Source organism: Lepisosteus platostomus, chromosome 19, assembly GCF_059453375.1.
Source record: "Lepisosteus platostomus isolate fLepPlt1 chromosome 19, fLepPlt1.hap1, whole genome shotgun sequence".
Classification (NCBI taxonomy): Eukaryota; Metazoa; Chordata; class Actinopteri; order Semionotiformes; family Lepisosteidae; genus Lepisosteus; species Lepisosteus platostomus.
In genome coordinates this window covers 14,605,781-14,621,233 of record NC_142629.1, presented here as the reverse complement: position 1 = coordinate 14,621,233, position 15,453 = coordinate 14,605,781, and the positions used below count along the sequence as shown (strand labels likewise).

At 44.9% G+C, this 15,453-nt stretch overlaps 1 protein-coding gene across 1 annotated transcript; it reads right to left on the bottom strand.

Moving 5' to 3' along the window:
- Positions 1 to 234: 234 nt before the first annotated feature.
- On the bottom strand, positions 235 to 15,017 carry mfsd1l (major facilitator superfamily domain containing 1-like). The gene is made up of 13 exons (XM_088612818.1): positions 14,642 to 15,017; positions 13,120 to 13,220; positions 11,935 to 12,059; positions 11,168 to 11,223; positions 9,775 to 9,915; positions 8,898 to 9,056; positions 7,637 to 7,752; positions 6,462 to 6,562; positions 5,665 to 5,776; positions 4,587 to 4,724; positions 2,727 to 2,866; positions 1,729 to 1,840; positions 235 to 1,326 (listed from the first exon to the last, which is right to left on the bottom strand). Exons 1-13 carry the CDS (start codon positions 14,661 to 14,663, stop codon positions 1,198 to 1,200), a joined length of 1,452 nt encoding a protein of 483 aa, XP_088468944.1. The 5' UTR covers positions 14,664 to 15,017; the 3' UTR covers positions 235 to 1,197.
- Between the last annotated feature and the right edge of the window lie 436 nt (positions 15,018 to 15,453).

The following is a 15,453-nucleotide window of genomic DNA, read 5'->3' as shown; positions in this document are numbered from 1 at the left end:
CCACCTGGATGATGTGATGGCAGCCATAGTGCGCCAGAACACTCCCCACAGACCAGCTTTCAGTGGAGAGGAGAGCAGAGTGATGAAGCCAGTTCATAGATGGGGATTATTAGGAGGCCATGACTTACTCCAGGAAGACTGTTCTATGCCAAAGCGATGGTGGAAAAACATATCCCTCACTAAATGGAGGTTCTTAAATTCTGCTCTTAATGCAGGGGACTGATAACTCAGCTGAAACTGGGAAAAGAAATTTTAATGATGCTATTGAAATGTTCCTGAATGATTTTAGATACCCATTAAATTTATTAATTCTACTGGATGTTCAAAAGTCTTAAGATCTTTCCATACCTTATTATAAAACATTCCAAAATACTGTAGGAAGTTCACAGCCTAACCGGTTACAACTGTTTAAAGAAAGTATTGAGGTCATCAGCATTAATACTTGTAACATCTTCCTTCAGGAGAAATCTGCAAATTGGTGTTTAGTAGCACTGTGTAATGCACCTAAGTAAGATAGGAATCAAGTAATTCTGCAACTGAAACCTATTATACTTAAGTAAATGGGCATTAAAAGTATCCGCTCGGTCTTGGTGCTCTTAAAAGCAATATAACATTTCAGAAGCTAAAAGAGCTTGAATAACTGCATTTAAACTGCGAGACAGAGGATCCACTTTGCTTGAAATGTACTATCCTTGATGCCAAGGCAGGAAAAGACAAAATTGCATAATCCCACTGGCATAGCAAAACATTGGTGCTTTTGTGTGCACAACAAAATACGCCATAATTAAATGGCTATAAAAATTATCTCGTGCTTGGACAGTAATATACCAAACACCAGAAATGGTTCTAGCTAAACTGTCTGAAACAGACTTTTGGAGTACATCGCTGATCTTGGGTTTTCCCATGAGTCTCTGAAAACCATATAGTGTAAACAAACTAAAACTAAAACTGTCATTATTAAAACTAAAAGTTTCTGTCATTAATGTGCGTACCAGAAAATCTGTATGTGCATTGGCTTCTGAGAGTTACAGAATCTTTCGGCGGTGGCGTTGCCAACACTTCTTCCAAGTGTGATTATCCCTTTTTCCAGACCTCGCCGAAAGTGTTTTCCCTAGCATTCCTGAAAAGGCGAAGTGCAGCCGTGTTATCCCTTTCAAGCCAGAGGCTTTCCCTTTGCTGGGCTGCAGCAGGAGTTCGTTAGCTGTCAATGGGCTCAAAGAGAATGGTGTCCTCCTCTTTCAGAAGGGGAGATGTTTCTAAGGAGTGGGCAGGCGGCTCTCGGGGTGCCTCAGAGGAGCGCTTTGTAGTTTTATTGAGGGTCCCACCCTGCAAGGCAAGCAGCTTTTCTTTAGAAGATGGTTCGGGCCCTCCAGGAATCAAAATGAAAGTAAGAAAACCAGAGCACCTGAGAGCAATGTTCGTGTTGAGGCTTATATCTCCTGGCTTAAACAGAAGCTTGTACAAAGCCCTTTAATTAATCATGTAACAATAAGAGGTCTCCAAGAAAGCATAAAATGAATGACGGCAAAATTGTTAGCATCTCAACAAGACTAGCTGGTAACCGTTTTGTTTTCGAGAAAAATACCAATACCAAACCACACTAAACCACAACAAGGCCTTTATATTTAGACCAATTATTAAATCTCCCCCAGTCCAGACGAAATTCCAAAACGGAAAAGCGGAATACTGGGGTGGCAAGAAAAGCAAATATTAAGGTGGTTTCCATACCTGGCGCTGATCCACAACGTTCAGCACGACCGAGGTGACGATGCAGGCGATCGTATTGGCCAGCATGAAGACCATCATCTGCTGCCACCGCCACAGCGGGATCTTCACATCACTGCAAGAGGCCGAGACAGGCAGACTGAAGCACCGGGGGTCATGCAAGGGGCTGTTAAACCAAGTTCCACGGCAACACTCTTAACAGTATGGGTGCTAATTCCGCTGGAGTGGCTAAATCCCGCTGCGGGTTTCCACAGTCTCGCCTGCCTCGATTTCCCCCTTAATTCTACCGCTGAGGTAGCTGGTCACGTCCCCCCCTGATTTGCTGTGGAGTGATAGTTGATGTGGGTCCCCCTTTTATTTGCGAAGTGCTCTGGAATTAAAATATTATATAAATACCAAACAATTTATTGCTAATGTGCTGGGAGTTGCCTGATCTGGAATATTTAACGGACAGAAAAAGAAAGTAAACAGCAAAATAACGCTTGCTCTTATTTTCTTTCTGTTGCATTGCTTGTTTTGTTTTTCCTCTTTTGTTTCTACCGCAGCTACAGGATAATTTGGGCTGCAGGCAATTTTCTGCTATATTTGTTAATTTTGGCACAGGCTGTGCAGAACGCTTCTTCTTTCCTGGAAGGAGCCTCACAAAACCATGTACAAAGCCCACTGAAAAGCTCTAAAAAAAACGCTTAGAGCGTTTTTTAGAACTGCAGCTGGAGATGAGAAGTTATTGCAGCAAAAAAAAAAGGATCCTTCTATTGAAACGGTTGTCCCTTTGAAAAACAAAAAAGAAGAAATCGAACAAGAATTGAAACAGGAAAAAAATATCAAGAGATGCTCCAGTTTCAGTGAAGATCACAATTTGATATTGACTGGAAAATTGTTTTTATTTTTTTAAAAAGTCAATGGAATTAGAAAAGTTTGGAAGGTCCAAAATGTGACCTTTGCAATGGGAAAAGGTCACTCTAATAAAGAGTACTGTTTTTAATATCAGGGAACCATACCTGGACTTGGTTCCCAGAATCTGCCCAACTATAAGGTTGGAGATACCTATTCCAATCATCTGTACTGAGGTGACAAGACCCATAGCTGTCCCCAGAGTTGCCCGAGGGACAACCAGAGGGATAGATGGCCACATGCTTGCCTGAAAGAAAAAAGTTGCACAGATCATGTAAATCCAGGAGAAAATGCATACAGTACGTTTGTGTACAATAAAGTGAAAGGATGAATTGGGGTGAACAACCATTTCTTTAAACTACTTGCAGCACTCATGGTACTTAAGCAAAGAATCTGCTTGAAGAGAAAATGGTTTGATTAAAAAGTGTCCAGTCTACAAAACAAAAACAATGATACTGATACTAACTAGAAAAAAATAATAAATGTAGTGATCGTTGTACTTTTCTGAATATTCTCCATTTATATTATTTCAGGTGCACAGCTCAGACTGAGTGTTGTATGCTGGTTGTACTTGTACCCTACAGATCACGAATGAGCAGCACAAATAAGAGTTCAAGCTTTAAAACCAAGGAACTGTTACGTTTCAGACAAGGGGCTGAATCAAACTGCCTCAAGTCTGCAAAAATAAGCCAGTTCCACTTTTTAGCTTTTCAAACATTCCAGAGAATGCTCCCATTCACCCTAAGATCACAAGCCTCAACACTGGTGCAGATGGATTATTTCAATGTCACTCATTTCAACTCAATCTCAAGCATTTCTTGTCAAAGCTGTTTCTTTCCAATCCACCCATGTATGTACAAGAGGGCAAATCACAGCCCACACAGCAGTGTGAACAGTAACAAAGCTCCCTTTCCATCGCTGAGCAACACGTCATGGTTTCCGGCTAGCAAATCACCACCTAAATGTGATTTACCAATCACCCCCCACTCCTTGTCTTCGCACACTAAGAGCACTTGTCTCGCAGTTGAGACTTTCACATGACTTGACACGTCACATACACACATCACCGGATTCAACTTAACATAGTTCAGTTTATTTACTTCCCACAATTCTCAGAGCGCCGACCCCTCCTGCATCCCCCCCCCCCCCAGAGAAGCCTTCTTTTCACTTCAGCCACACTCACAGAGAAATAAGACTGGTCGACTTCAGGTCAAAATTCACAAGGTCTGAGCCTGCGCATTGAAATGTGTAAAAATGAAACAATGAGCAACTATATAGTGAGCGTTTCAGGAAGCAACACGGAATCGCAAGGTGAACATGTGAGTAAAACAAGTTAGGGAATGGAAGTTCAAGGGGAACAGCATTGATGAGCGTGTTTCAGACCACAATGAAAGAAAAATGTACACATTGTACCAATTTACATCGCAAAATAGATTACATTTCCAGGGATGCGTAGCGCTACGTTCTGCAATTCAGAACGAGGCACCAAAACCTCCAGTGGCGTGATGCGGCCCTGTGACATTGTCAATAAGCAGCCCAAATCCAGTAGAAATATTGCTCTCAATTTTGAGAAGGTTTTGCCAATAAACGGAACTTGCCTGTTAACTCTGCACGCAGATCACATTGAAAACTTTCTGCGGTGGAATTTCAACCCGTACTCATTCGCTCGTACATCTCATCACATTAGTCATTACAGGGACTAGTGAGCAGGAAGGGCCGCATCATCGTCATCGTTTGCAACATCGTGGCGACTGCCAGTACTTTCGCAGAGCTCAGGATTTTGTGCTTAAATCTATGTCTGTAAAAGATTTCGGCACCGTCAATTAATTGATCTCGTTACCGAGACTTAATAACCGGGCTGAGACCCCTTTCATCGCTCGGTCTCTGGCGGCTCGTGAAGGGACCACCGGTGAAATCACAGTCAGCCGTGAGGCTGGCCTGAGTCAGGAGGGATCTCGTGTACTCACGGCAGCGAAGGAGTAGGTGATGCCCAGCCAGATGGTGGAGACCAGAGGGGGGACGAAGGTGAAGGCCAGGAGAGCAAAGACAGGCAGGGTGAGGACGGCGCAGCCGACTGCAAACACGCCGCGCAGGCCGATATGGTCCTGCCGACGCATGAACACGACAGCACGTCAGGCTCAGAATTATAGTTTTATTATTAAAGTACTGTGTACCTGAAATACATTGCAAACGTTGTTTTGCATTAAAGTACTGTAATAATGGTAATAATTTTAAGTGCCAACGTATTATATAAGAGTGTGTTCTGACTTAAGTTTTGACTCTGTATGGTATTATTATTATATAGTAACATGCTCAAACTGTGACACTTGACTATCTGGCTCTCTTCTTTCCTTTGAGATAACACACAGTACAGCTTTTACCATATTTAGATAACATTTACATCATTTCGTCATCATTTTCTACATTTCCACATAACACCTTCTACATGTCCTGCACACATGTGCCCAACTGCTCAGACCAGGGGAAAGTAAGAAGGAGGAAGTGTGGGGGGTTATGGGAACAGTTCAGAGTAGCCAATCACATGGAACCTGGAGGCGAGAAAACGAAGATGTTTCACAACCATCATTTATTCCCATCTACTTTCCCAACGCAATGGTGCACAGCTCTAGATCATCAGCGTAGCTGGACCAGTCTGGCATTTTTCTAAGGTCTTTTTTTGAGATGCTAATTGTTTGTGATTTGAAGATATTCTGGCCCTGGGGGACCGGAGTTGTGTACCTTTTCCTTACTGGAACCAACTACCTAAAAAGGGCCGAGACCAGCTCACTAGCCTTGTTATCGTCCTGCACTGACACCACAGAGCAATGCCGACAGAGTGCTGTTAGTATAACACACACTTAGCTTTGACACTTGGCTATATGCAATTTAGATCGCACCTTCTGTGTTTTCATGGTGTGCGACACACGGGCTCAATTGCACTTCATGATCTCGCCTATAATGCATCACTCGTCTTCCCAGTGACAAACGAAGCCGATCTCAGGGCGAGACAGAGCTTGTGGGAGGCCATCTGGTCTCTGTACTCACGATGAGGATCCCTACAGCAGCTGAGAGCACCAGAGAGCTGTCGTACACTGCCCCTGCGATGTAGGAGGCTTCCTTCTGGCTGTACGTACTGTACTTGTCCTGGATAAACTTACTGGAGACACAGAAGGACCGCATGCATTAGAGAATACCAGAAATGAGGTTTCTGCATTAAAAAGATTACTAATCAGTTCTTGCTGTCAGTCAGAGCAGCCTAGTATGGAGAGGCACAGCATTTACTGATATAAAACCTGGGCATTTATGCAATTGCAGCCTTATTTGTTTATCACGTCTGGTGATTTAGAGTTCCGAATGAATATGCAGCATGTGACACTCCAGGAACAGGCAAGATCACCCATGGTTTAGCTCCATGCTGTACAGATCGAGAGCTTTAATCCTCTTGTTTTGTATACCATGTAAGGCAGGGATCTCCAGCCCTGGTGCTGGGAAGCACCAATTCAGCACATGCCTGCAGGTTTCAGAGGTCAGCACTAGACCACCAGTTTCTAAGGATAAGGAAAAGTTCCACTGCGATCAGATAAACAGGTGATTTGTTCAATGAAGTAGTGATCATTTAGGATTAAACTCTAAGCACTCATCGGCGCTTTAGGACAAGAAGGCTGTTGATTGAAGAAATCACTTGCTTGATTCATCAACAGCTCACAGTTGTGGGCGATCTTTAAAAAGATATGACAAACCGGACGGTGGTTCTCCAGAACTAGGGTCAGAAACCACTGGCATAAAGGGACAAAGTCACACTGCCCATTGAAAAAAATCTCAGATAAGGAAAAGAGCCATACCTCGCATCGGCGATGAAAGGAAAGATCCCATTGTAGAAGAACATGATGGTCAGGACAAGGAGCCAGTACCGCAGGGAGAGCTGTCGCACATTTTGCACCCTCTGTACAGGCAGAAACACCATGAGAAGCTGCCCTCCCTCCACTTGGGGGTCCAGCATTGTGTGACCTCAACACACCATAACATCACTTTATTAGCCCTATAAAATTTCTTGCATTAGAAATTCGTCTTTTTGCATGCCCCAGCTTGCTCTCCATGAGACACACAGACACACAGACAGGGAGAGAAGCCTGGGGTCAGAGTGCAGGGTCAGCTATTGTACAGCGCCCCTGGAGCAGCTGGGGTGAAGGGCCTTGCTCAGGGGCCCAACGGAGTAGGATTCCTCTGCCGGCTGCGGGATTTGAACCAGCAACCTTCCAGCCACGGGCACAGATCCTGAGCCACAGTGCCACCCACTCTGCCCCCAGCACCTCCGCCCGGCCCACCAGCACCTGCTGCTCAAGCATCAACCCATTCTCCTTTAACGTCTCTGGAACACAGAGCATTTCAATTCCATGCGCGGCTGTTGAAAGACGAAGACTGAAACTGAATTCTTCTGGAACTTGAGAATGCAAGTGTATTAGGCAATAATACTTTGCTATTTACGTCATTTTTTGACTAAGGTGCCATAATCATTCTAGCTCAGGCGGGTACCTGCGGCAGCATGCATAGGCTGAAGAGGAACAAGTAATCACTTGCTTGATTCATCAGCAGCTCACAGTTATGGGCGATCTTTAAAAACATCCAACAAACCGGACTGGGATTCTCTAGAGCTAGGGTTCGGGTGCTTCGGCTGTGGAGCCTTACCCGATGAAGGCTCCCCAGCCGAAACCTTGCGTTTTCTTTCTTCTCTTTTCAGCGTGGAACAAACCTCTTACTTGCTCCATAATCATCCCTCCCATTTCACGATCAGCAGAAGAGCCGAGACCACCCATCACAGGAGATACGAATGATCAGACACAGATGCTGTGTGAGACATCAATCTGTGCTTCACGGATTCAGGGGGGGCTGAGATTCTTCTGCATTTGAGGTGTCGGCTGACGATTCGGCCAAAAACGTGGGGCGCACCACTGAGGAGGGAGGTGGGGAGGGAGGCAGTGATGGAAGAGTGGCTGGGAAGGAAGGTGGGGTCACTCACCACTTTCCTGGACTCTTCCTGAATGGCACCATCCAGACCCAACTGCCTCATGCCCACCTTGTCCAGCGTGCTGACCGTGATGGCGGCCAGGAAACCCAGCACACACAGGAAGGTACCTGCCCACAGAGCAACACCGCAGCTGACCAGAGACCTGCAACCCTGGTCCAGTACAGTCCTAGTGCCTACTAACTGTCCAGTTAACTTAAACACAACTGGTTCACAAGCCTGTTAGTCCTTTACTGACCATTTAAGATTGTCAATAGAATCTGCAAGGCTACAGCTCTCTAAGCCCAGCCAGAGAATGACCCCCTCTTCCCGTGTCCTTGTACGGGCGAGGAGAAATGTGTGCAAGGCGAACCCTGCCCAGAAAAGACAAGTGTGAAAAGGCCAAATGATGAAGAATGGTCTGAAGAGTAACAGGCTCACAATCACCCCTCTTCTAATCCTGATGGAAACCGCAATGTTAAGACCTTCTGGATGTCGGGTGTGATATTGAAAATGAAATTTTACTTTATTCAAAATGAAACAATACTCTGAGGGAGCGGGGCTGCTTTTCATATTTTCTGGAGTCTGCTGTACGTCAAAATTTCAAAACTGAATTGTAAATTGAACAAAAATAATAAAAAAAATTGCCCCTAACCAAATATAAAAGGAAAAGGGGAATTTGCTGGGCTGTCCAGTTCTGGTCCCAGAGAGCCCTAGTTCAGTTTGTGCTATTATATAGTTTCCAAAGGGAACACCTGTAAATTAAACAAGTCACGTATTCAGTTAGGAGACCTCTGGTCCTTAATGGACGAAAATGACATTTTTCTCCCTGAATGATCTCTAAATTACTTGATTTAACTAACCACCTGTTTAACCTGATCACCGTTAAACTGCCCTAACCCTTTTTAAAATTTGTGATTTAATGGTGATTTATAAAACCCACTGGACACAGCTAATTTCCAGGACCAGCGAGGGACAGCCCTGGTCTAATAAACACTATTTTCGGATTATTTTATTATTAGTCTCATCAAGTCCAATAAAACGATAATAAATGGTTTTGAGTAATCAAATGACTCAAACTGCTGAATTTTCCACCCATTTTCTTTGTTCCTGAGAAACACTTTTCAGCGGTAGAACCAAGTGACGACAGAAAAAGTAAGCTCAGGGAAGGACGGCGCTGTGGTTTCAAGTTCCCTGTGCTTTGTGGCGGCGGTCTCGACTGATGGGCGGACAGACTCGCCGACTGTCCCGCTGTCTCGCTGTCCCCGGGACTCACCTCCCCACAGCGTCCACTGTAGCCCAAAATGCGCCTCCACCCGCTGGGTGAAGAAGAAATTGAGGACGGAGCCCAGGCGGGAGAAGGCCACAGTCAGGCCGAACGCCAGGGCCAGCTCCTTCCCTTTGAACCAGAATGCCGTGATGTGGTTCTGCACAACTGAGGACAAGGCAGAGGGTCACCGGAGTCGATACCCGGACAGAGACACACGCATGCGTACGCTGTAAAACGGGCAGATCCAGCCTTAGAGGCCGACATGATGGTAATGAAGCTTTCAGTGGGAGCTGAGGAGGTCTTCTGCCCCTTCTCCTGCTTCCTTCTGACTGTTTCATACCGCTCTAAATGCCAATCGGTAAATGCATCCTTACTAGGCAGCGGTGCAAAATGCCGCTTTTCTGTATTTTTAAATCTCTCTCATCACATGCATGAATGGACCCTTGTCCATTTTGTTCCACCAGGCCTGAAGGACATTAAGGAGGGCTTTAAAATGTACTGGACTGCAGTTTCCTTCCAACAGTATTGAAATACTTTTAAAAGGACTATGAACCAGGCAACGGCGAAAAGGCACATTCACCCCACAACTGAAAACACAATTAAAATTCATTTACACTGCAATGACACCTAGTGACAAATGGCCATAATACTAAAGTTACACAGCTAAATGAAGATATATCAGAAAGGTTTCAGGGAGCCAACTATCAGACATTTCTCCCCTATCTAATAGTGATAAAAGGTATGTTTAAAAAAAGAGAAATTTAGCATGGCCTGAAATGCCTCGAAACCTCCCAGTATCATGGTGCGTTTCTTGAATTGGGCTTAATAGTGAACACTCTTTTCACGTCAGCGAACTGGTTTCTGGCCAGGGAGATAGCCTTACTAGACAGGGAGCCGTTCCCAGAGCCAAACAGCAGGCGACCAGTCAGCATCAGGGGCAGCAGGTAGCTGGTGCCCTTGAAGTGCGAGCCCAGGGCGAAGACCGCAGAGCCCAGCACAGTCAGGAAGGAGAACAGGAACACGCCTGCAGGAAGGCCAAACAGATCGAGTCAGGTCTCTCCATCGTGTAGCACAGATCACGCGCTCCGGAGAGGACCTGCACGTTAATGTGTACCCAGCTATCAAGAAGTGAGCGAGCCCACTTTGAATGAAAGATGACAAACAACATCCTCCATTGTGAGTCTTAACCTTGTGGGTTTCAAAGTTCGGGTTTTATCTCAAGATAGTAACTAATCTTAAAGATCCATGTCCTTCTCTCAATCAGAGCAGTGCTGCATGTTGCTTTGGAAGCCACTGTTCTGTTGAAAGGCGTGCTTGAATTGGATCAACAGTATGAACACAGCTCTGCAGGACTGAGATTGTACTGACTTGGGCTGCATGTTAAATGACTCCCACTTGTGTTTAAAGCACAGAAGCTGCATACTGGTCTTGCACCAGTGTTACTAGTTTTTTATATACAATAACTAATGAAAACTGCTTTATTCAAAATCGTACCCCATGTTAACAACAAGGAGCTGTGTCTCTGATGGTGTGATAGGAATGCCTTAAGAAACTGTGCTGTCTGAGCTACTGTATCTTTTTCCCAGTAGTGAGACAGGAGTTTTCATCTGCACCCATAAGCCCAGCAAACAAACACTGGTAAATCAGCTGCAATAATGATAGGGCACTCTTTTACAGTATGCTTGGTTGATATTCATTGGTTAATATTTAAGCCACCTGAGTAAATAAACATTCTAAAGGTCACAGTCTGATAGCCAGGAAGGACACTGGAGGTAGCGGTCATCCTTGAAGGATGGATAGGTTGTTGAACGAATTATTTGTGGGTCAACCCATCTCCCCCCACCCATCCCACTGGAGCACTTATGATAAAAGACGAACCCCCTCTGAAGGTGCGGACTCTTTCAAAATCCAGGGAACACAAAGAACCCAGTGACCTACAACACAAAATGACGTAATTCAACTGGCGTCTACCCCTCTTTTTGCAGATTTCGGAGTGAAAGTGCCTGGGGCCTACAAACACCAAAATCTGGCCCTGCTCATAATTTGCTCTGACGTGCAAAGACAAGCCAGAAGATTTTTGGAACCATCTAACTGAGGTTTATGAGTAGATGTTAACCCTTCACAAAAGCTATGGAAAGGTGTGAAAGTATAGAGAAATAACAGCGAACCACAGCACAGAGTCTGGGGACCCCTGCTCTACAGTCTGTTCTGTGTGTGCTGGGACCCTTTTGCTTAATAAGAGCAGTACGCATGCAGAGCCTCAGTGCGTCACTCACAGCGGTTTCCCAGCTTGTCGATGAGGAAGCCAGCCAGGATCACCACCACTGCATTGCTGTGAAAGACAAACAAGGGAGGTGCCATTACAACAGTGTCTGCAGAAACAGTGAAAACAGCAGAGGAAGTGCTTTTAGCAAAAAGCCAGGCTTTATTAAAATTTCTGTAGTGCCTCCCAGCCTTGAAAGTGCATGACACATCCTAGTTACACAGCCCACAGGAAAGAGTATTTCCAACAACTGTGATAAACCGATCATTTTCAGCTCCCAATTTCAAAGCCTAAAGAATATTCTGTTCAAATTACTCTAGATTTCGGCATCTCTGTTATTATGTAAGGGAAAGGAGCAAGGACAAAATATGAACGTAACCCAGATCCCATATTTTAAAGGACTTAAATGAAACTATGCAAAAGAAATAAAACTAATTCTATATCTACGGGTTTATACTTCTCCTTTCACCATGAAAAGTGCTTCACTGACATAAGGCAGTTTAATTTTAGAAACCCTTCAATGGAATTGTATGACACATTAGGTTAACTGAAAGACGTTTTCGAAATCTTTTTTTTTTAAATAAAAAAAGCTTTCGCTAAAAAGATGGCGCTTTACAATATATCATATTACCAAATTATTAAACAAAATAACAGAATACTGCAGAGGGAGAGAACTATGGTTCATTGGACTCTAGTAGCTTAAAAAGACAAACTCAGTGTTCTGCTATGTGCCATCTTGATGGGTGCGAGTCAGCATGACCGCAGGGGTGCGAGACTCACGTCCAGGCGTAGATGGCGTAGAGAAGGTTGTATTCCTGGGGAGTCATCCCCAACCCCTCCACACACTCTCTGGTCCCATTAGGAGCTGAGCCGTTCGCTACCATTGCATTAGGACACGTCAGGTTCTGAGCAGAGGAAACAGCTGGTGAAATTTCAAGTCCAAGGCATGTCCCTAGCTGATCGGCCAGCACGTTTGAAGACATCTGTAGTGACAAGGCACCTGGAGCTACCCTTGAGCTGCCTGTCCTCCATACACAGAATGAAGCAAGGACTCAAACTGTCAAGACATTTAATTCAACAAGTCCTACATGATCTGCTTCAGACAATCCCGGAGCACCAGGTTATTCCCCCATTAGTAACAATTCTTGCATTTCTGTGACACGTTTTATCCCAAAAGAGCCCAAAGTGCTTTACGCGTAGGAGCTGACCCCCTTCATCAGTCACTGAAGTGCAGCCCCACTTGTCAGCGACCTGTGACAGTCATTATGTGCCAACCCCACCCCCCTGCACATCAGGACAAGGAAAGAAGTGAAAAATTACTTCAGCAATCGAATTCAGGGAGAAGTCTAGGTAGGACAGCCCCGGCTAGCTCTGCTGGCAGAGCATCAGACTCATAATCTCGGGGTAGTGGGTTCGTGTCTCACGTCGGGCGCCCGGTCCTCCATGTTGGAGGTTGGGCACAAGGCTAACAACCCTGTGCCATAAAAAACAAATGTTACAGTAACAGCAACAGGATTTGCTGGAAGGCATAACAGGCAAACATCCATCCATCCATCCATCTAGGTAGGACAGATTGTGCAAATCAGAAGTGGGGATTAGTCAAGACACCAGGGTTAATGCCCTTACTCTTACAAACAGTTCCACAGGATTGGTAATGACCTTAGTCAGACCTTAGTCAAACCAGCTGACAAGGTGGCAACATTGCCATAGTCTCGCTGGAGGACAAGAGCATGTCACACACGTGACACGCATGACCACAGCAGCTTCGGTGACCATCTCTGTCCATGCAGGGTGCAAACGAAGGGCCAGCAGCCGCCTTCTCTAAATCGCACAGGACCGGGGGGGGAAAAAAAGCGTTTAAATTCAGATGGGGAAAACCTCATTTGCTCGGTGACGTCGGAAGGCTAGGCGATCGCACCAGAGCCCAGGGTCGGTCAGTCTCGGGCCTACTGCTCACTAACTCACCCCCTGGAACTGGTCCTGCAAGACACTGGGGATGTCGAAGCAGAAGTAGGAGCCGAACGTCAGCAGGCAGTTGAAGAACAGCACCAGGAATCTGTAAAATGCTGCAAAAAGAAATGTGGCGTCACAACTCCAGGTAGCAATTAAGGCCGTAAGGCCACAAACTTTTTTTTTTTGCGTACCCCGTTTTTATTGCTGCTCTTAATTAAAAGTTAAGAATGGTCAGAACCTCAAGAAAAAGTGAAAGACGTATCAGTACCGCACTATAACTGACAACGAACACATTGCTGTGAATACTGCACACTGCACCATGTAGCAGTGACATTTAGCATATAAACAAATAGGGTTCCTGAGCAACACCTGTGAAAACTGAACATCTGCCTTTTGCTGTAATTTACATGGGGAAGGCTAATTTGTTTCAGTTTGCAAGCTGATGCATCTTTTTTCCCCCTAAATTTGCTTTCAGCCCTCAGGCCAAATGCGAATTGTAATGGATAGTACTGTAGCTCTACAATAGCAAGGGGCTGTTGCCTGCCACTCACTCTCAAGAGCAGCCCAGGTAAAATAAAAGAAGAAAATTAAGAGGTGGCTGTATAGAATTTTGTACAATCTGCATGAAGCAGAGTATTTGAAACCACCACAGGTAAGAAAGTGTCTTCTTTACCTGATGTTTGCGAACAAACAGATCAATTAAAGGCATACCTCCAGCGGCCAGGGGCTCACCTGGATTAAACACCACGGGGATACCCCATCAATGTCCCCCTGATCACATTCAGAAGGCGTAGCGCCCTCTGGTGTGTACTGTCCTGAAAAGAATCTATTCCATTAACTTTTGTAAACTAGGTCTGAACTCAGGCAGCTGCTTAATTCCACATGACACCCACCTCCCAACGCTTAGAGTGTTTCTAAAAAGAACAGAGCGCTTACAAACGAGAGTAAAAAAACAAAATGTAACAAAGATAAAACCAAGCATCTCCGCTTTCGTCAAAGAAGTCCCACGCATCGCTATGGGACATACAAAACAACATCTGCGCTGTGCAAAAAGTAAAGGGAGCGAATTTGTAACGTGTTTCCAGTTTAGAGACAATTTCTATTTCTGAAGCTGGGGATACAGTTGGAGATTTGGAATTGCACTGAAGAACACAACAGATATTTTAAATTTTTAAAAAGCAAAGTGTTTCTAAAATGCTTCGGAAAACATCTATGCCGAACATAGATGTTTGACTTTATTGTAGCGATGGGGGTAGACCCACCAGGGGCAAACATTCACTGTAGCTCAGGCGTCAGGAATCGAGAGGAAAAATATTCCTGTTAACATGAAAAAGAGACTTTACAGACGCGAAGCTAGTAGACTTTGACTTTCACCATTATTTTTAAATCATCCGGGAAAAGAAACATTAGCAATTCCTAGATGCAACCACATCTGGGGATTGCTACCAGCCTTTCCGATTACCCTAAATCACCCGGTGCTCTTGACCCACATGTTTAAAAAACGCGACCAACTTTTAGTTGTTCCTGTACTGACCTTTTTCCGCCGGCTTGCCCATGATAAACAACTGCAGGTCCAAGCTGTACCTGTGTAACTGGTCAGCTGCTCATTCTCCCCTTTGCCTCCCAGTTCAGATCGCACCTGCCCATGTGCCTGACGTCACGCCGTGCACATCACTTTAAAGACAGAGGGTTGCATTTTGGCTAGCTGCACAATCCTCACGATCTCATCGGTGTGCCGGGAGATACAGACCCCCACTAACATAACCAAACACACTCGCCTGATAGGTTTCACGTGATTTTTGAAGCCTGCCTTTATTTCTGTAAAAGCCTCCAGGATGTCTCTAAAAAATGCATTAGCTCTGCTTTCGCGAAGTCATTACAAGTCGTGCCTCCCTGTTTTTTTCTTCCAGTTACATGATGTAATTCCACTTATTTCGGCAGGGCGCTGTAGATCTTCATACTGTATTTCTGATGCAACTTTATGAGCGGTAGATCAACCAACCACTCATTCCACAGAAACTTTCATTCAGAACAGGTGAAGGAAGCCTACAAATACGGGAGCCAAGAGCTACGAAACAGCAGAGCTATCCCCCACCTCTTCACGACCCTATAGCTCGGGTTCCCTTCCTGTGTTTTGGGCACTGCCTTTATTTCGGGTCCCAGAGAACATAAAAACATGAATAATATTACTTGTAACTGAAACAAAGCTTACCCACGTAAATGAAAATGAAAATGAACATCACCAGTTGTGCCGCTGCATAAGACGAAATGTACCCACGTTCCTAGATAATATTAAGAAACTCGAACATCACTGAATATGATAGTGTGATAAACTCTGAAGATTTT